General features: G+C 53.9%; 9 protein-coding genes across 9 annotated transcripts; 4 read left to right on the top strand and 5 right to left on the bottom strand.

The window, feature by feature from the left end:
* Positions 1–12: 12 nt before the first annotated feature.
* Positions 13–434, top strand: B0T26DRAFT_533905 (uncharacterized protein). Its single transcript, XM_060435541.1, has one exon. It carries the CDS (start codon positions 129–131, stop codon positions 390–392), a length of 264 nt encoding a protein of 87 aa, XP_060289507.1. The 5' UTR covers positions 13–128; the 3' UTR covers positions 393–434.
* A 790-nt stretch (positions 435–1224) lies between these two features.
* Positions 1225–3312, top strand: B0T26DRAFT_660115 (tyrosyl-DNA phosphodiesterase I; the record flags this gene model as incomplete). The annotated part of the gene is made up of 4 exons (XM_060439000.1): positions 1225–1614; positions 1791–2486; positions 2535–2763; positions 2831–3312. 4 exons carry the CDS (start codon positions 1225–1227, stop codon positions 3310–3312), a joined length of 1797 nt encoding a protein of 598 aa, XP_060289506.1.
* Positions 3313–3674: 362 nt separating this feature from the next.
* B0T26DRAFT_681941 (acyl CoA binding protein-domain-containing protein) lies at positions 3675–4231 on the bottom strand (the record flags this gene model as incomplete). Its single annotated transcript, XM_060440702.1, has 3 exons — positions 3675–3830; positions 3912–3979; positions 4120–4231. 3 exons carry the CDS (start codon positions 4229–4231, stop codon positions 3675–3677), a joined length of 336 nt encoding a protein of 111 aa, XP_060289505.1.
* A 2489-nt stretch (positions 4232–6720) lies between these two features.
* Positions 6721–8115, top strand: B0T26DRAFT_757819 (uncharacterized protein; the record flags this gene model as incomplete). Its single annotated transcript, XM_060446311.1, has 2 exons — positions 6721–6828; positions 7087–8115. 2 exons carry the CDS (start codon positions 6721–6723, stop codon positions 8113–8115), a joined length of 1137 nt encoding a protein of 378 aa, XP_060289504.1.
* A 209-nt stretch (positions 8116–8324) lies between these two features.
* B0T26DRAFT_734868 (actin cytoskeleton-regulatory complex protein end-3) lies at positions 8325–10479 on the bottom strand. Its single transcript, XM_060443215.1, has 3 exons — positions 9868–10479; positions 9544–9778; positions 8325–9461 (listed from the first exon to the last, which is right to left on the bottom strand). The coding sequence occupies exons 1-3, from the start codon at positions 10102–10104 to the stop codon at positions 8737–8739; spliced, it is 1197 nt and encodes a 398-aa protein (XP_060289503.1). The 5' UTR covers positions 10105–10479; the 3' UTR covers positions 8325–8736.
* A 201-nt stretch (positions 10480–10680) lies between these two features.
* Positions 10681–11403, top strand: B0T26DRAFT_659652 (uncharacterized protein; the record flags this gene model as incomplete). Its single annotated transcript, XM_060438970.1, is given in 4 exon segments — positions 10681–10818; positions 10837–10852; positions 10917–11051; positions 11273–11403. Coding segments are annotated over 4 exon segments (420 nt in total), but the record flags the coding sequence as incomplete, so codon positions are not given.
* A 441-nt stretch (positions 11404–11844) lies between these two features.
* On the bottom strand, positions 11845–12104 carry B0T26DRAFT_625976 (uncharacterized protein; the record flags this gene model as incomplete). The annotated part of the gene is made up of 2 exons (XM_060436176.1): positions 11845–11906; positions 12002–12104. Coding segments are annotated over 2 exons (165 nt in total), but the record flags the coding sequence as incomplete, so codon positions are not given.
* A 4677-nt stretch (positions 12105–16781) lies between these two features.
* On the bottom strand, positions 16782–16988 carry B0T26DRAFT_660268 (uncharacterized protein; the record flags this gene model as incomplete). Its single annotated transcript, XM_060439019.1, has 1 exon — positions 16782–16988. A coding segment is annotated over one exon (207 nt), but the record flags the coding sequence as incomplete, so codon positions are not given.
* A 1016-nt stretch (positions 16989–18004) lies between these two features.
* B0T26DRAFT_744829 (protein-tyrosine phosphatase-like protein) lies at positions 18005–19695 on the bottom strand (the record flags this gene model as incomplete). The annotated part of the gene is made up of 3 exons (XM_060444459.1): positions 18005–18965; positions 19054–19082; positions 19690–19695. The coding sequence occupies 3 exons, from the start codon at positions 19693–19695 to the stop codon at positions 18005–18007; spliced, it is 996 nt and encodes a 331-aa protein (XP_060289499.1).
* Between the last annotated feature and the right edge of the window lie 130 nt (positions 19696–19825).

Raw genomic sequence — 19825 nt, 5'->3', positions numbered from 1 at the left:
TCCTTTTCGAGACCAAGGAAGGCTACCTGTGCATCAGGGGCGGCGACCAGAGAAAAGCGCACGAGTGCGGCGTCGGATACAGATTCGGATACGGTCTCGCGCGCGCGCGCCTGCGATACGGATAGCTTATGCAGAATATTGTCGGAAGGTTGCTCACTCTCGGAGGAGGCTTGTTGATAAGAGGCTCATATTCTTTGGCAACGTTGAAGAGCCAAGGAAAAAGAATGGGAACCAGGAGGCGAACGCGGCGGCCTGTATCCACAGTGTCATGTTTCCAACGCATCTGCACGAGCCCCCTACAAGACCGACCCAGGCCGGCCGCTAGGCTTTGTGTGTTTTACCGCCTCGAGTTTCAGGCAGCTAAAACGTTCATGCATAGGGTTAGGGTTTGACAAACGCTACTCCTTCAACGGCGTGAGGCGGGAGCCTATTCGTTGTTAGTGGTATGGAGGACCTAGGTATTTTATTTCGCCAATGAGATACAGAGTATATAGGGCCTATATTCGTATTATTTCGTTACCCAACCAAGAAAGCTGACCCATGGCTGGAACTTTTGGTTGCTGTGTGAAAACGAGGTAATCGGAGCTGTAATAGCCTCGTATATTTATTGCTGTATCCGTACTGTACATGTACAGTGCATACTCGGTGTTCAATGAAAGTACACTACGGAACATGGGGGTAAAAGTCTTTACACAGTACACACTTGCTCGTACCTCACTTACGTAAGGATAGTGTTGTTCTAGTGGTGTGTTCTTTATCGCTTTTTTATTTTATATAGACGGTGTTAATAAGGCTCCTTAGTCGCAGGCACTGTCTCTACGTAAGCTAGGCTCAAGCAAGTGTGTAAAGACTTTTGGCCATGTTCCGTACATACCGCTCCTTTTCGTTCGTTTAGGGATCGCACTAACAGGGAGTAAATCGCCGTTCATCCGCTCAATACTATTCGCCCAGTTTTCATTCCCCTCCCCACGGTCCCGATCACGAAATGGCTGGGCCTTTTTGTTCAATCCAGTTGGGAAAGCGCAGATAACACGCTTCTCGATCAACTACTAGGCAACCGCCGCCACTTACCAGAGCCAGAGAATCTACCTACCTACCTTGGACCAGAGGCTGCTGGGGGCGTAAATAGTTAGGTCTTGAATCACCCAACTCAACCTGGTGGACACGAACGCAGCACTGTCTGGCCTGGAGAGATGAAGAAAAATAATAAAGAGAGAAAAGGAAATGGACCAATCGGCTCAACGACTACTTCTACGTCCCATAAGTCCCCCGCCAAAGAAGCGACGGATGATATCAGAAACACTCAAAGACCCCGGATACTTGGAAACACCTCCAGGGGAGGACAAGCCATGCCCGCCCCCTGACAAGCGGAGGTTCGACTCGCCCTTCCACCTTACCAGGATACGTGACCTGCCGCCCGAGCTCAATGTTGACACGATCGGGCTGAACGACATACTCGGCGATCCCCTGATATCGGAATGCTGGGAGTTCAACTATCTCCATGACATAGACTTCCTCATGCGAGCCTTCGACCAGGATGTCCGCCATCTCGTCAACATTCATGTCGTCCACGGTTTCTGGAAAAAAGATGACTCGAATAGAATAGAACTTCAGGTAGGAAGACGAATGCTTTGTCTACCTGTGATTTCATTCCAGTATAAGGACGAGCTTTGCTTTTGCCCGAGACGGCTGCTCACATTCCAAGTCAAATATATCGGTCTCTATCTGGGTCGGTATTTAAGCCACATCTATATTTCCTATTTCTTATGATATCTTTCTAATCACTGAAGCAGAACCAAGCGTCACGCTATAAGAACGTGGCCCTCCACACAGCATTCATGCCCGAGATGTTTGGCACCCATCACTCCAAGATGATGATTCTCCTGCGGCACGACGACACGGCCCAAATCGTCATCCACACGGCGAACCTAATCGTCCGGGACTGGACCAACATGACGCAGGCAGTGTGGCTGTCGCCACGGCTTCCCCTTCTCCCGACAACATCCACTCAAGACGGGAGCGAGAATTACAGCCCTGCTGCTGCTACCACTGTTGCTGCTGCTTCCAGTCAAGACGACCAGGAAGAAGAAATCCCCAAGACGGGCAGCGGCGCCAAGTTCAAGATTGACTTCCTCAACTACCTCCGGTCTTACGACACGCGCCGCGTCACCTGCCGGCCCATCATCGAGACGCTCAGCAAGTACGACTTCTCCGCGGTGCGGGGGAGCCTCATCGCGAGCGTTCCGGGGCGGCACAACATCCACGACCGGTCGCGGACACAATGGGGATGGGCGGCCATGAAGCAAGCTTTGCGCGACGTGCCCGTGCAGTATCACACAGCCACCTCATCATCAACAACAAAAACAACAGGTAAAGAAAAGGCCCCTGAAATCGTGGTGCAAATCTCGTCGATCGCCACACTGGGCCCAACAGACAGCTGGCTCAAGACCACCCTGTTCCGGGCGCTTAGCGGGGGGCGTGGTCGGGTTCCGGCTCCGGCTCCGGCTCCGGCTCCTACTCTCGCCCTCGCGCAGCCCCTGCTCAAATTCAAAGTAGTATTCCCCACGGCGGACGAGATACGCGCGTCTCTCGACGGGTACGGCTCGGGTGGTTCGATCCACACCAAGATCAAATCGCCCCAGCAGGCCAAGCAGCTGCAATACCTGCACCCGATCTTCTACCACTGGGCCAACGACTGCTCTGGCGCCGCGAGTAAGTCACCCCCTCTCCCCCCCTGTGACACACAAGCCCATCTTATCAAGAGTCCCCCCTTTTCCTTCCTAGAGAAGATCCCTCATGTTATCTAATCACTTACCACCGCTTACACAAGCCAACCCCCCAAGCATAGAACTCCCAGAAAACGAGCCCGTGCGGGACGCTGGACGCCAGCGGGCGGCGCCGCACATCAAGACATATATCCGCTTCGCGAACGGTAGCAGAGCGTCCTCGCCGACGATCGACTGGGCGCTAGTGACATCGGCCAACCTGTCCAAGCAGGCGTGGGGCGATGCCGTCAACAACAGCACGGGCGAGGCGCGCGTGGCGTCGTACGAGATCGGCGTGCTCGTGTGGCCGGCCCTGTTCGCCGAGGATACCGTCATGAAGCCAGCTTTTTTGACGGACAGGGTTACGGCACCGGCGGAGAAGACCTCGGACGAGGAGAGGCATGACGGCGATGCGGTACCGGTGGTGGCGCTGCGACTGCCTTATAGTCTCCCGCTGCAGGCCTACGGAAAGCATGAGAATCCGTGGGTCGCAACGGAGAGCTACGCGGAGCCGGATTGGAAGGGGCAGTATTGGAAGAAGGACTGAGAGTTCGACTGTGTTTTTGTTACCATTTTTTGACACCGGCGTTGGGAAAAACGGGGACGATATCAAGTGATCATAATGGACGACCTCTTGCCGAATGGCGCTTTAGCAAGGATGAGCAGCCAACGAAAGTCGCTTTTTAAGTCAAAAAATATATAAAGCGGATGGTGCTAAATGGCTTCTCTTCTCATTCATCTTCTTCCCTATCCCTACCAACACACCTTCCCACTCCACGTCAAGAAGGTGCCGCTCGCTCTCGGTCGTTGTCATCATCATCGCCGTCTAGACTCGTGTGTTCATTCCCTCCTACCTCCTGGATCTCAAGTATTTGATGAAATCACACGTCCTTCCTTCCCATTGATGACTTAAGCGGCAGTGCCAACGGCCTCGGGCTCCTTGGACGCGTCGAAGCCGTATGTTACCTTCATCTCCTCGAGCTTGGCGACGTACTTCTCCTTCGCCTCCTCGGCCGTGATGCCATCATCGACCACCTTCTGCCAGGCGTTGTACTTGGCCTTGCCCTGTTTACGGGGGATCAGAGTGTTAAAACCCGGTATATTTTTTCCTTTTATTTCTAAAGGGGGAGGGGTGGAATATCGCACCTTCAGGTCGAACATGCCGGGCTTGGACGCGTTCGAGATGTCCTCGCCAGTAGCAACTTTGTAGAGAGCTAAAGAGGGGTTAGTGTTAGCGCAACCGGTTCCAGTTTCACATGTTTTCAAAAGGGACTGCTTCCCGTCGCCTCCACGACAGACAGGCAAAGCATAGATTATTCAGGTGTGAAGTAGGCTAGCGGTGGGTATTTCTCACCATAGATCTCGAGGAGATCATCGTTGCTCGGCTTGGAGGTGAGCTTCTTGGAGTCCTCGGCGGCCTGGGCGAAAGCTTCGCTCTGAGGGGTAGGGCTCTGCGGGGTAGCCATTTCTGCTGGTTTGGGCGAGGAATGGTATGAAAGTCGATTGTTGATATTCTGTGTTTCGCTTGAAGTTGCTTTGGGCGAAACGAATTGAAGATTTGGTAGATAATCGAGACTGCGGTCAATTATGTGATTCTTGTTGAGGGGAAAGAGAAAGAGTAGTTCCGTTTGTTGAGCAAGGTTTGGCGGGGTCGCAGTCTTGGGAACACTACCACCGACACCAACCGCAGCACGCGGCAAGCTTGCGCGGGGTCAGGAGTTCGGCCAAGGCAGGCAAGGCAGCGACCTCCCCACCCCTCATTCATAGCATCATAGGCTGCTTATTTAGCATGGAAGTTCCTGGATGAGCTGGGTTGCCCCTTGCCAAGTCATCGGCCTTATTCTGCCAAGGTGCCTTGCCTGCCGAGGGAAAGAAAGAGCCGAGAGCGGTGGGCAGATGATCATGATCATGCCCGTGAGCTGCCTAGAGCTTACAGCCTAGGCAGAGAATAGAAGTGGAAGAAAGGAAACTGCACTGCCCAAGCGGGGCGAAAAGTTACCTTCGCTCGTTCTTATTTCTCGGTCTTATGTATGTCTTAGGTGTGCCTTCGTCTCATGGGTCCAGATTCTTACCCAGACAGCCGACCGGCACACCCAAAGGCCCGAGCCCATTGATATGCGACTTCTTTCTCTTACCTCAGCAGAATGTCGGAAGAGAAGAAGGCGCAACCCGGCATGGCTATGTCTGTTGGACGTCCAGACTGCAAGACAACCTCCAGTGCAGCTCGGTCCCGAGCCCCTGCAGGGCTGCACAGCAAACCGCCTGCACCAGGCAATCAATTAAGAACAAAGAGTAGCATCTCGGATCGGGTGCTCGCTTGAATGGTTCTCACATTGTCTCCGGCCCGAAAAGTCTATTTTCAACCCCCAGATTTCCACTTTTGGGTCTCTTACTTCAAACAATCCAACTGAAAACTGGAGCCCCACTTACAAAGACTTTGCACCGAGCACCTAATTGGCTAGCCTGTCCAACACCCGTTGCGTGGTTGGCCCCTTTCTCCATGAAATGACCGATGGCCCAGAGTCAGAAATAAACCAAAGCAACGGTTAGAAGGTGGTCGGGTACGAAGAACTTATCAGCAATGGCAAACACGCATCTTACGCTTGCTTACTTTACTTCGCATAATTACACTAGGAGTGTTGACCAATCTCCCCTGGACGCTGTATCGGCATTGTGTCTAACCTAGGTAGCCCCCTACGTAGTGTACGGATACCGATCTTGCCCACCTGCGCCACTTTTAAACGGATTCAATATTCAAGGTGGTAGTACAGCAGACAGGTCATAGTAGGACCAAGGCACGGAGTTTTTCAGTCCGATTACACAGCGGCGAACCTTCGGGTGTGTTTCCTGCGGGATCTTGAAGGAGCTAGTTGGCCTGCTAGCGGCTGCACCTCGCCATCACCCGTCCGCTCTGGTCGCCGTCCGTGGGTGTGGTCAAGGCGCCCCAGTCGGCAAAAGACCGGTTCGTCCAATCTCAGGTCGCCTTTGAAGGCATCTTTCTGTGGCATCTTTCTGTGGCGTCGTCAGCCTTGGTAGGGTCGTGGGGAAAGGCCGAGGAAAACAACGTTATGGTACGGATAGTCGGCGCTCCTCCGCAAACCGTCCGGGCTACATACCTATTATTTAGTAGTTTCTTCCAACTATGGTCTTCTTGTCCAAGGTAGGGTACCTAATGTTAACCCATTTGACGCACTACGGAACCCCGGCCATAGAACGAGACCGAGCCGTAGGGATGTAAGGGGACATTGGACAAGATAACCACCCTGAACAGGTAAAAAGTAATTAGTAAGGCAAAGTCATCAGCCACCACAACGATGCACCACTCCCAAATCCCAACACCACCCATCCCATCACAGTCCAAGGGTCAAGCTACTACCTAGGCTTGTCAGAATTCGGGGTTTTAAGCGCATCCATTCCTTTCGTCGGTTCGTTCTCAGAAACACGAGGTGTGGGCATGAAGGAACAGACAAGGCTCGGGATCGTCTTGCCCAGTGGCTACCCGTCCTCGGCGGTTTCGTGCTTCAGTCCGCTTCGGTTTGTGCCAGATACGTTCCTCTGATCTGAGTGAGTACCTTATTATAAAGGTACCGACCCCGAACTAAGTGCACTAGCTTGCGGCGAACACCCGACCCAACGGGCTACATTTAACTACATCTGGCCCCTGTCCCTGCTTCTGCTTCTGCTTCTGTTGCTCTGTTCCTGCCTTGCCGGGAGCTGTGCGTGCTTGTCCCATTATAAATTATAAATAAACTTCGTCCTAGGCCATCGATCGATCCACCTGCCCACCAACCCCTCATCTCTTTTCGCACTTTCGGACTCGCTCTTCGCACTTTCGGACTCGCTTTTCGCATTGTCGGATTTGCTTCTTGCATTGCCTTCTTGACGAAACAAACGTTGCCTGCTGTCAATCTCTTCTCCGTTTCCAGCAAGACGATTTACCTCGCATCACCTAACAATGGCCAAGACGGTTGTCATCCTCGGTGGGGCTTTCGCGGGCTTACACGTTGCCCATGCGCTGCTCAAGAAGCGCGACGCCGGCCTAAAAGTCATTCTGGTCTCAAAGGTGCGACCCAAAAGTCCTTCTCTTCTTCACTTCCTGGTTCTCTTTCGGTTCCTTCTGAAACCTCGACCCGGAATTCTCAAACCGTGCCCTCGCAATGCATGAACGCCGTGTATCAACCGCATGTGAAGTTCACGTGTAGCCTTACCAGGCGAAAAGGAGAAGTGGCAGTGGCAACAAACAATATGCAGAGAAGAAGGCAAACCGGGTGGGAAGGGAGTTGGGAGATGGCATCCAAACTAACACAACCCGACCTCACAGAATAGCCACTTCTACTGGAACATTGCCTCGGTTCGCGCCATCGTCCCGGGCATCTACAAGGATGAGGAAATCTTCAAGCCCATCTCCGAGGCATTGAGCCGGTACCCCGAGACCAGCTACGAGCTGGTGGTGGGTACGGCCGAGGCCGCTGACTTCGAGGCCAAGACGGTGAGCGTCACTACGGCGTCGTCTTCCGAGCCCCGCTCCATCTCGTACGACCAGCTTCTACTGGCCACGGGATCGCGGACTGCAGTCACCGGCGTGCCCTGGAAGGCCGCCGGCAGCTACGAAGAGGCCGTGGCATTGCTACACGCGACGGCCGAGAAGGCTGAAGCGGCCTCGCATATTGTGGTTGCCGGCGCTGGCTCAACTGGCGTCGAGGTGGCTGGCGAGCTGGGCTTCGCCTGGGGCAAGACTAAGGAGATTGTGCTGCTGTGCGCCGAAGACAAGCTGCTGGGCGGTGACATAGTGTCCAGCGCGGCCGCCAACGAGCTCAAGAAACTCAACGTCCGCGTCGAGTACGGCACGCGCGTCGAGGACACCAAACCGTCCGAGTCCGACGCCAAGAAGACCGACATCACCGTGTCTAGCACGGAAGCCAAGACCATCACGACGGACTTGTACTTGCCAACGTTTGGCCTCGTGCCCAACTCCGAGTTCATCGACGCTAAGTACCTCGAGGACGGTGCCCGCAAGGGTCTTGTGGCTGTCGACGAGTTCCTGCGCGTCAAGGACACCACCAACGTGTGGGCCGCGGGCGACCTCGTCTCCAACCCCCGCGCCGGCTTCATGATCACGCAGAAGCAGGCCGCCGCCGTTGCCAAGAACATTGAGCTCGCTCTCGCGGGCAAGCCGCCCCTCGCGGCGAAGGGCATGCCCGTCGACATCCTGGCCGTCTCGACCGGCCGCAGCCGAGGCGCCGGCCGCATGGGCTCCTTCCGCATGCCCTCGTTTGGTGTGTGGCTGGCAAAGGGCCGCCAACTCGGCCTCAACATGTTCCCGAGCTACTTGGACGGGAGCGTTGCGTAGAGCCTACCCTGGCCATTTCTTGCGAGTCTGTTGCGATTTTTTTAGTGATACCTAGACGATGAAGAGACGAAGACGAAGGGAAGTCGGGGCAGATCTTAGGGTGGTCAGTTTCGCGGTACCATCTACTCCAGAATGAGGGAGCAGAAGCTATGCAGTCTGTTCGTACATACAACAAATACCTAATCCCATATGACTCATTGTTTAATAATACTCGCTTGCCTTTGATTATATATACAAGATCCCGATTCGGAATTATCAAGGGCCATAGCCCAGTAGTCTCATGCTCCCTGACCCCCTTGCCGCTGCTTATTCCGGGTCCAGCGCCGCCCTCAATACCGCGGCTAGAGCGTTCCCGCCGTCCTACAAGGAAAGCCGAGAGCTGCAACATCATGTCTCTCCTTAACGGGGACAGAAAGGATATAGAGTTCACCACGGCCAGAGTTCCAACACACATGGTTAGGCGTTTCAACTCACAATAGAGGAGGGCATAGATCGATGGATATACCAAGGTACTGAAACGACGAGACCCGAAAACCCAAAACTAGCGAGCGGTATGTCATATCATTTCATTATTAAAAAAAAAGGGGGGGGGACAGGGGGAAGCAGCAGCTGCTACTGCTCTCATCTCCCCGTCTTCTCGTCGTCAATTTCCCTCCTCAGCTGCTCGAGCACCTGCTGGCGCGAGCGCAGGTGGGCCTCGAGGCCCTCGACCTGTTCCCGCACCGTCTGCAGGTCTTCGCCGACGCTCTTAAGGCTACCGCCGCCGCCAAGGCTACCGCCCTCCTCGAGGTCGCGAAGCGCCTTGCGCTTATAGTCGAGCAGCTGCTCGAGCTCGCGCTTGACGAGCGCGGGCTTGGAGTCGCGCTTGGCGCCGCCGGACCGGCGCGTGGCGTCGGCCTCGATCTTGGCCATCTTGTCCTCCATCTCGGCGAGCTGCTTCTTGAGGCGCACCTCCTCCCAGTCGTCCGTCTTGGCCGTGCTGAAGTCGGTGCCCGACGACTTGAAGCCGCTGCGGCCCAGGCGCGTGAGGTACTGGTCGCCGAACTTGGCCTTGCGCCCCGTGCTCGTCTCTTCGTCCGCCTTGGTCGCCCACCGCGACTGCCCCGCCGTCCGCTGCTTGTCGACCTGGTAGTCGATCTGACTGCGCTCGAAGCTCGCGCGCAGCGACGCCGGCACCGTGCGCGGGATCCGGTAACCCTCGTGCCGGTAGTTGAGTATGTGCAGGAAGGCCAGGCATGCGTCCTTGTTGATGGACGAGCCGGCCGACGGATTGATCAGGTTCCATGCTGAGCGGATGTCGGTGTCGGGCAGGTCGAGAGACTCGTAAAGATCCTCGAGCGCCGAGACTGCACGCCAATGGTACAAGAGTCAGCTAGGCCCGGCACTTATCTCAACTTGCCTGTCTGCCGCACGTGGGGCAGCACTTACATGATACCTCGCCTCGCTGGTCCCTGTTCTCCTGGTAGATCTGCTCGTACTTTGACTTGTCGGCGGGGCTCATGTACCAGTCGAAGCCGTCCTTGAGGCCAGGCTCGTCGGGGTCGTCATCGACCTGCTCGAACTGCACCGCCTTACCCGTGAGGGCGCGCGTTGCCTGGACGAGGTGGGCTTTGGACTCGGGGACCAGCCAGTCGGGGAGCGTCGTGGGGACGTCTGAGTATTCCTGGTGGGGAGCAGTTCAGTTAGCCCTTTTGCCCTCTCGAAACAAGCCCCTGAGCCACGGGAGAAGCGGCCTTTTGTGTGAAGACGAACCCCGTTTAATAGATCGAAGATGACGCGCATGGCCACGCAGAACTCCTCAAAGTCGAGGGTGCCATCGCCGTCGACGTCAGCTAGGTCCCACACGCGCTCTAGCTGGTCGTCGCGCAGGCCGCTGTTCTTGAGCACGGGCGCCGCCTGCTCTCCCGTCAGGTACTTGCCGCCATTTGTCCGCGACGAGAAGATGTTCCAGTACGTCTCGATTTCCTGAGCCTCGATGCGCGGCGCCATGGCCTTGGCTATCTAGGTACTGTGGCTGCGGTTGCGGTTGCGGTTGCGGGCGCCTCGTTGTTTGGGAACTGTCGGTGATCGTCCTGTTTCCTGCTGGCCGCAATTTCAATTGGAAACGTGGACCTAGCTTCTCCTCGGCACAGTATGCAGCTCAAAAACGCAAATATCGCACAAGCTTGGGTGGCGTATGGTGGTAAGCCCGGCGTGGTCCGGTTAGCGGGTAGAAGTGGAGGTGACGAGAGGTGAGGCTACGGATATCTCCACAGTCCACAGAACCCAGTGGCTGCAGTGGGGCCAGAGCTCCTGCCACAGGCCCACAAGGTCCCGCAGCGTTGCAGGGGGGGCAGCTGACGTTGCCCGTTGCGCACTACATCTTTCTACATATGGGCTGCCGTACTCTGTAAACACGCACCTCAACGCCCTCATTCACATTCTCCACCCACTTTCGCAAACCTATCCTAATAGGTGACAACAAGACTCGGGAGCATAGGCCAAGGTATACAATGCTTCGCACGGCGCGTCAGCTGTGCCCAACCATATTAGGCGGCCCATAGCACCAGAGTCGTACCTTTGCTGTCGTTCTCTGCGTCCCTGGCGTACTACAGCTCCCAGCACAAGTCGCGTCTTTTCGACTACAGCGAGACTGACATCCATCCAGACGACCTAGACGACGAAGGTGTCGTTGTGGCAGAAGATGGGTTGGTCTACCCAAGCGTGTAACCTGATGGTGAGGTCTCCTCCCCACCCTGTATGGTAATGTGCCTGTACGGTAATTATAGTTCCTTGACTAACATGATTCGGGCATCGGGTAGTCTCCAACGGCGCCGTCATGCTCCCAAATACATTCACCATGCAAGAGTGTGTGCGGAGGTACTTTGACGAGTTTCTTGACCGTGTAGAAGACGGCGAAGACATGGAGACTCCCCAGATATATAACATACCAAAGGGTATAAGTGATACCATGGGTCTAGTCAGTCTATTAGCCAGACAATGCTGATGTAACACACACGCAACAGGGACCGAGATTCCGAGCCATTTTATTTCGATCAACGGCCTCATTTCTCGTTTCTCTCTGCAACCATCCTACGGCATGACACTTTAAGGTTAGTGGCCCTACCGAATATACATGCAAAGGGTGTTAAACATAGGTGGTACTGACTGTGGCCAGAATTGAACGAAGCCTTGGATGCCTTCTTCGACAAGCACGCCGTCAATGAAACGGTGGCAGACTGGCTCGACAAGCACCCCGTTAAGTCTGCGGTAGCAGATGACGCAGAGTCCGTTTGGAAGGCCAAGTAAAGCTGGGAAGGAATATCGCGGATCACATGTATGTCATCCTTGGAGTGGTCCGGTCTGTTGCCAGGCACTTTTAGAGCAGAGTCCCAGATTCCACTTCTTCTAATTGCAAGTAGAAACAATCAACACTCTTCTCCACACAGGGTGGAAAGCTTTTGATGCTACCGCTCCAGACTCGTCTTCTCTCTCCAAGGCCGTGTACGTACAAGATCCCGATCGTTTGAAAGGAGGAAGCTCGGTTGCCGTAGAGTAGACCTGCAGCCACTCGTCTCTGGTATAGAGCCGTGCATGGTCCTGGAAGAAGCGCGTGATTTTCGACTTCAAATCTACACAAAACACAGAATGGGTGAGTGTCAAGTCTGCTTGTCATGTAAAATCTGCTGCTGCTGTTGCTTGCGGGAAAAGGAAGAGAGTCCCACCGTCAAGCCTCATCTACACTCCGAGCTGGAGAGAGTAGTGATCCATGTGCTCATGCACAAGGAGCAAGTCGTCAGGCAGGCAAGTTCCTAGAGGTTGAGTAAGCAGACATTCACTTCAGCAGTGTGACTTCTCAACTAGCTTAATGCTATTAATATCATCGCCTCAAAGAAGCGCTACTTACCAGCCGGGACCACATACACGACGACGTTGGAGCGCCTGGCCAGGCGAGAGACAAGAATGTACTGATATGGCGAGTTGGGTCTCATCGAGGCGCCGTTTGGGGCTGGTTTATAAGTATAAATAAATATATATATATATATATGTATATTAATCAACATGATACTGCTGCCTCCGAGTATTACTGATTTGTGTATGTCGACGGCTGCAGCGCCTGGGGCATGACACGGCCGTCGTCAGAAACAACAACGTCGTATACGAGCGCGCAAGAGAGCCATGCTCGACACGTAATTCGGGGTCCTTTGTTTACGCGAAACAATTCCTCGGGAAACGATCTGAAGACTCCGATCGAACCTGTTGGCGGCATTCTGAACCCAAGCTGCTGAAGACGTGATGCCAGCTATTTCTATAGAGTGAGGTGCATTCAAAGGCGGATGAGGATGTAAATATCGGGTAGGTAGGCTTGCGCCAAGGATCAATACGCCGTGTTTAGATAGTGCGTGTGGAACACGGAGTCTAGGATCGATAAACCGTGTCGCCGACCAGGGATACTGACAGCCTTCGAACCCCGCCAAGACATCGTCAAAGCACCGGAATATCCAGGTCCTTTTGAATTCCTATATAACTAGGTACCCCCAAGTGTAAACTCGATATTGGTCTATCTATAACAAGCCGTCCTAGCCTCTCGTATAGCCACCGGGGGAAAGGGAGAAAAAAGGGCCTGGGGCTCGCTTTTACACAAAAGTATCAAGCCAACACCGAACGCTCGTCCACCATCCAGTCCGCATATCGGCTAGATATTTACAGACAGACATACACCAAGCCATATACACATAATAAAGGTACCTCGGTACCCATTCATCCAACCCACCTGCCACTAGCTTTCTGTCTTTCCTGCTGTGTTCTCTGTCTTTGCCGTCTGAGAAATCAAAGGCTGGGCAGTGAGAAACTATGCGCTCCTGGCTGCCGAAACCTCCTTCGCCTTCCAGGGCCTCGTAATTCCCGGTCTTCTGGCCAACGTATCTCCCGAGACAGGATCGTAACCATTGTTATCTGACCATTGGAGAGTGTCCACCTCGTTGAGGCCCTCGGCATCGGCGTCGGCATCAACGTCGATATCAATATCAGAATCTGCTTCCGCATCCTCGTCCTCATCTGCTTCCGCATCATATTCGGAACCAGAATCGACATCGGCCCAGGCGTCAGTGTCTGCACCAGCAGAGGCATCATTGTCTGTATCAGTATCCGCATAGGCATCCACGTCCGCATCCACACCATCTACCTCCTCGCCAGACTCGAGTCGTCCAATTCCATGAGAAGGAGCAACATAGCTTCTAGGAGTCCACGTCCGGTACGCCAATTCAGTCTGTAGATGCGGTAGCCTACCGGTTCTCTCAAAGGGCCCCTCTTTCAGACTAGAAAGACCCTTCAGGACGTCTGCGTCTTTGCCATTGTAGCTATAAAATAGCTCTTGCTTTCCGCCGGTGGTAGTATAATTTTGGAATAACACCGGCTGCGGAGCTGTGGCTGGAAGAGCACGGGGTAGCAGTTGAATCTCTTCAGCTCCTACTACGCTGTGCGCAGGCTGATCTTCATCGACATCCTCTTGGTCGTCATCGAGTCTCCAGTTCTGCAGCGGCGGCTTTCCACCAGTCTTTGTAGTCTTAGACGGCGTAGGCTGCTCTTCATCGACATCCCCTCGGCCGTCATCGAAACCCTCTTGATCGTCATCGACTCCCAAGTTCTGCAGCGGTGCCTTTATACCGGTCTTTATAGTCTTGGGCGGTGTGGTTGGCATACTAGAATCCGCCTTTTGATGAGCGGCTTGTGTATTGGTGGGGGCTTGTTGGGAACCATCGGAGGGATGGGGCAGTTCTGCTCCCTCGGCCGGAAGAGCAGTCGTCTTTTTCTGTGCGCTACTATGCGGTATCTCAGCTGCCGGCTTTGAAACTTCCGTGGTAGTCTCCTGACTCTGCTGCTGCTCTTGCTTCTTTTTCTTTCTCTTATAGGGACCTCTAGAACCTCGAGGCTTCTTCTGTGCCGGCTTCGGGACTTCCGAGCCAGAGTCTTGATGCTGTTGATTTTGGTCATCATCCTTTCCCTTCCGCCTCTTTCTCTGGTTCTGTGGTCCTGGATGATACTGATTCAAGTCGCCCGAGATACCCCCAACAGCATCAGGAATGGATAGAGCGGGATGAGGCTGCTCCATCTGGTCTTGGCTACCGCTATTCTGGCTTGGCGAGACTGTTGCTATAGCATCCTGTATCGGTTGAAACTTCTCCCGGCGGAAGAAATCCTGAACAGACTGGCCCTGGCGGATTTCTCTCTGGATCCTATCAGCTAAGCCAGGATCGGCCGGTCGAGACACTACCCCAAAAGCCGGAGGTTCAAGTTGAGCGTCTTTGTGCTGATTGGTGGCATCTGTGGATTTCCGAGCAATCGTAGTAACTGCGACTGCGACCGTTTGGGAAGCGACCGTTATTGAGTCGAGAGCTGGGATATTCTCTGGGGCATCATCATCGTTGTCCGCAACGGGGTTCTTCTTAGGTCTTTCCCGCTGCTGGGTTTGTTTGGCCAATTCAGACGCGCCGCGAGACTTTCGTGACGGTCCCGATCTCCGAAGGGACCCTCTGGCAGCTCGTTGCGACTGTGCCAGTGTTGCTTGCTTGTTGGGTTGTGCCTTTTGTGTTTTCTCAACGGCCGGGGTATCTGACTTTTCCGCCTGAGATGATGGCTGGGTTCGCTTTCTTGCATTGCTCTTCTTTGGAGTTCGGCTCGTAACCTCGCCCACCCTCTCGACGTAGTCATCATCATCACGATCCTCGCGAAATGTGACTTTTCTTGCTTTCGGTGGAAAGAGAGAGGGAGCCTCTCTGTTACTCCTAAGACTAGGCGCCTCGTTTCCAAACCGACCTCGGATTGCGCTCTTGGCAGAATCTTTAATCAGGTCCTTGTATTTGTCCAGGTAGTTATTCGTAATCTTCACCAACTGCACTGATCGTTGCTGCAGTGGTAGGGGTTTTGCTGGCAGAATCCCTTCAAAATTAGGAGACGGGGACTTTCTCTGCGGCTGGACAGAGGTCTCGGGAGCCGGGGAACCAAGAGGCGGTGGTCGGCTCTCTTCCCTCAAAGTTAAATTTACCAAAGCTGGACCGGGATTTTCCTGTTGAGAATTATCATTCTCCCTGATCCTGTCTTCCACCCGTGGTTGGCCATCTAGAGGCTCCAGATCTATATCCATTGGGGTTTCAGGCCCTGCTTGAGTCGGCGTTGCCGATGGTGACTCTGCAGCCCCCAGATCCTCCATCGCCAGCCCCTCTGGCCAAGGGGAGTTGTCGAGCAATGAGAATACTCTATCATTAATAGTAGCAATATCATAGTTCTCGGAGTTTAATCCTTGAGCTGGAGTCTCTGGAAGAGAATTGTATCCCCATGTTCTTGGGTCGTACAGCTGATGGAACGGGTCAACTCGCCGCGGGTTGACGGTTCCGGGCGGAGCATCTATCATAACGAGCAACTCACTCGATGACATGGTACGCGGCTTTTTTTTGGCCCGCTCAGTGAACTTTCTTTGTAACTCCATGATTCTCGTGCCGCACGAGACATTGAAATGGGGCACCAGACACCGCACGCCGTCTTCCTCGAGATGATTCAAGGGGATGCCGTAGGCTTCTGCGCCAGCCGTGCCGTTGTAGTACCCCAACTTAGCCGCCACGCTGTTCAATCCCATGAAGGTCAAGAAGGCCTTTCCGCGCCCTATATCCTTGCTGGTGATTGTGTCGATGACTCTCGAGGGCCGGGGACGAGACAGGAAGTCGTCGATCCAGGAGACGTCTATGGAATCGATATATTCGAGGACATCATCCTCAAAATCCTCGGCCTTGTTTCTCTCGGAATCCACCAAGTCGATCAAATCCGATATCTCTTCGAACACCAAGCCAAGTTGGCGGGTTGCTCGAGTGAAAGACATTGGACATCTCGCCTCTTCGTAGTCGCTTCGGGTAAGCTCATAGATGATGATATACTTGATGCCGTTGGATAGCTCAGACCAGTCGGGCTGGCTTCGAGAAAGGGCTCGCAGCTACGCGGACCATTAGTTAGCAAAGCATTATATGCATTCGTCACACAACCAGTGCATATGTGCCGTCAATAAATACCTTGAATGACTCGTCAATAGCTAATCTCTCGAGAGTAGGTGAAGAGGCCGACGGTGAAGAGGCCGACGGTGAAGAGGCCGACGGTGAAAAGGCCCGTCGGCCTTGCTGTCCCGCCTCTTCGACGGTGCCAGGAAACGATGGTCTCCCTGAAATAGAAACGATTCTAGGTTTCTGCAAGGCCCGGTTATCGTTTGGTTTTGGAGGAGCGCATTGGGCGGGCGACCTTGGCCTCGTGATGATTCTGGCGACAACCCGAGTGGGATGCTGATCAGCCCCGGATCCCAGCGCCATAACCGTGTCGCCGTCCTCGTCCGTGCCGCCGTCCTCGACCGTTTGCGCAATGCCGGTATCGGCTAGCTCTTGGAGTGGCCCGTCTTGGCTGTGGCTACCCGGAGTTGGGCTTTCCGTTCGTTGTATCGAAATGCCCTGCACGTAAAGAATAAGGCGCTCGGTTTGTTCGGGGGCGGTTTGGTAGGACGAAGACGACGCCGAAGAAGATGCAGAGTCGGATTCGTTGCCGTCGATGTCGCCGTCGCTATCGTCGCCATCGCTGCTGCCACCGCAGAGAATGACCAGGACACCTGGATATCTGCACGTTGGACCTTCCTTTATAGCCTGCTCCTTCCATATTTCTGACGGCCCGGGGCCTGGGTAGTTCATGGGTAGACTGGGGAAGGCGCAATGCCCTGTGAGTTCCTCGTTGAATTCGACGTCGTCGCGCAAAAATGCAGGTCGCTCGGCCTCAGTGGGTCTGCTGTCTTCCTCATATCTGCCTGGTTGCCTGCGCGCCGTGCCTTCCCGAAGCCGCATCTGCGACTCGAGATGCAGCGTCATGTTTGTTTGTTTCAGCGGCAACCGCTGTTTCCGAAAGTGCTGAGAAAAAGAGAGGCTGTTTGTTCTTGATCCCTTAAGGGGAACAAGGACATGTGGTTTCCTAGATGTTAGCTCGCAGGCAAGGAAGAGGAATTGCTACGACTGTTGCGAAAGGAAGCAAGGACGGCGTGGCCGGAAATTTTGGTCGGGGAGAAGAACCGTCCTCATGCCCTTTAATCGATCCAAATAATTTGGCTCGGCCTTATCTGGGCGTATGATACGTGCGTTCCTCAGAAAGAGAGACCAGATGATGAGAAGAAAGTGAAGAGTGCAAAGATGAGATGAAGTTGAACGTGCGCGCAAGGTCGGCCAACAGATACGACGGCTGAACAGCGTCGACATCTAACTAGATGATAATGTCAAAACGAGAGAACTCATCAGTCGAGGTTGGCCCGTGAATTTAGGCAGCCGCTTGCTCCTAGCAAAGACGTAGAGAGGAGGTGCAGACTTTCAGGTAGGTGAAGCGAAAGGACAAAGATAGGAGGGTTTCCCGGACAACCACGCCCGAGACCGAGTACGTACTCAAGAAAGGGAAAGCAGCGACCCAACAAAAACACAAGGTTTGGCAAAGACAAGCAAGGAGAATGTTACAAAAAGATTCAATAGCGGCGGCTCTGTTTAGTTGTGCCATCACTCACCGGTACACCAATGTGTCTGCGTAACAGAAGAGGCTAGTTTTTGGCCTTTGCCATCCCTAAACCTAAATAACTTTACCTAGGTCTGATCTGATACAGAATAGAGAAAAAAGGTAACGATGCATTGCTCTCTTAGGTTATTCGCCTGCTTGCTCACGGTAACGCCGATAATGTCCGCAAACGCCTAGATTTCCAGATAAAGGGGGTATAAATAGATTCCGTGCCCTCGATTCCCAGAGCAAATTGTTTTCCCTTATACCATGCCCACAGCACAAAAACCCCCGAAGCCTTTGCATAATTTAGTTATGCAAACTCGAAACCTGATGACGGCTCATCCCTCGATCAAAACCTCATCGATTGCTCTTGCTCAACAAAGGGCGCAAATCCTCGGCCCGTGTACCGCTCCTCGTCCATCTCGAAATCCATCGCGTTGGGCCCGGTGCCGGACTCTCCTTCCTCGGTCGCTTCGATTGGCCGCTTGATCTGCGCTCTACCGGTGTCGCCGAAGGCCAATGTCTGCCCGAGCCGGGCATATTTCTCCTGGTTCACAATCCGCCTTGCACCGATGATATCCTCGTACGCCCTGAGAATGTGCTTGTTATCGTCGTCAAAGGTGACGCAGAAGCGCTGGAGAGAAAGGAACTGGGCTGCCTTGACCATGTCCAGCCCAAACACAGACATGAGATAGGCAGCGGCAATCATGGCTGATCGGTTGTTGCCTGTCTCGCAGCAGAGCAAGACTTTGCCACGCTTGAAATTCGTGTTGTCGATGATGATTTTGTCGTTACCCAAAGCCTGTGCATCTGCTGTCTGGATTGCCTGGTTCCTGTAGATGCCAAGTAGGTGGTTGTTGATTTTGTTGATGGCTCGGGGGAAAGCGGGAATGACATCAAGTTTGCCGGCAATATCAAGCATCTCTGCCTCAATTCCCAGGGCGTGGGCGTTTTTCACAACCGACAGGAAGCTCCCGGCGAGCATCGAGTCTCTCACGACCAGAATCATGGTGATGCCTTCTCTTAGCAGGTATGCCTGGTCTTTGGCCGCACTGACGGGGCCAAGATAGAGGAAGTCCAGGACCGACTGAGCGTCTCGTCTCATTTCATAGCGCCATGCGATCGTCCTATCGTTCGCTCTTTGGGTTCTGCCCTGGGTTATTATGCTCAAGTCTTCTTCGGCGAGCTGGCCCGGGTCGATATCGGCGAAAGACGGAACGATTGACATGGAATAATGCCCAGAAAGAGGGACAATCGGAACATTTATGTAGGGAGGACTGGGCGGTCTGGAGGCATATGGCGCCGTAGCACTGACGCCAGCGGCCAGTGCTGCTGAATTTCGTGGTTCCAGGGCTTCCATCAGAGGCTGTGAGTTTGGGATGGTGACTTTGATGAGACGAGCTGAGATGAGGTTTTGGGATACGACTCTCCCAGGGCCTAAGAAAACGCGGGTCAAAGAGTTTTGGCGTCTAGACGTTTAATCTGAAAACCGACAGAATGAGCTGCTAGTTGCGGGGAATTCGGGCTGGTGAACTCAAATGAGAATGCAGGCGTAGGTGATTGACAATGGCGTTGTTATTCCGGGCTGTCTGGTAGAGGACTCGGTCGCGCTAATTTTATGCGGAAGCAGGCATGAACTATAGATCGCGGAATGTTGTCTGCTGACAACAACAATATAAAGCAGAGGGAGGACACGGCTGACTTCTCTCGAGTTCGTATTCAGCCGTTGACGGATTTATGGCCAGTTGGAGAGAGCCTGGTGAGTTGGTTCTGGTTGGGAAGGGGCCGCCTGGGCGGACCGACTAGGTAGGCCCCAAATGGTTTCTTTCGAGGTCGCAGATCGCACAGCTGTGGTGGGGTGCCTGGCCGCACTGTGGGTACGGATACTGTTCCTAGGAGTTACCTTACGCTTGGGGCAACAGTTACATGCACTCAAAGTGGCGAACCGCGAAGAGATCTGGGGGCATAGCGTCATTCACATCCATGCCCAGTTACCGTAAGGTAAGTATTTGGGCCATGTCTTGCAACCCAAACCTCCATAGTTGGTTGGTCTACACGTGTTACTTAATCACGAGCGGCCCTCCTCCTGTGGACAAAAAGGCAGCATCACAGTGCACAGTAAAAAGCGCACAGCCTTAACTCCATCGGCTGAGGTTGGCAACTTGCCTAT

The sequence above is a fragment of the Lasiosphaeria miniovina genome (genome assembly GCF_030549165.1).
Source record: "Lasiosphaeria miniovina strain SMH2392-1A chromosome Unknown B0T26scaffold_9, whole genome shotgun sequence".
In the NCBI taxonomy this organism is placed as follows: domain Eukaryota; kingdom Fungi; phylum Ascomycota; class Sordariomycetes; order Sordariales; family Lasiosphaeriaceae; genus Lasiosphaeria; species Lasiosphaeria miniovina.
This window is presented reverse-complemented; position numbering and strand designations above follow the sequence as displayed.

What these genes read in the sequence shown, in the direction of transcription:
- B0T26DRAFT_734868 (XM_060443215.1), bottom strand. Translation starts at nt 10,104, where the DNA reads ATGGCGCCGCGCATCGAGGCTCAGGAAATCGAGACGTACTGGAACATC. An exon ending in TCTTCGATCTATTAAACGGG is followed by an intron (nt 9,779 to 9,867) that starts GTTCGTCTTCAC and finishes GCTCCCCACCAG; the next exon opens with GAATACTCAGACGTCCCCAC. An exon ending in CCAGCGAGGCGAGGTATCAT is followed by an intron (nt 9,462 to 9,543) that starts GTAAGTGCTGCC and finishes ATTGGCGTGCAG; the next exon opens with TCTCGGCGCTCGAGGATCTT.
- B0T26DRAFT_533905 (XM_060435541.1), top strand. Translation starts at nt 129, where the DNA reads ATGCAGAATATTGTCGGAAGGTTGCTCACTCTCGGAGGAGGCTTGTTG.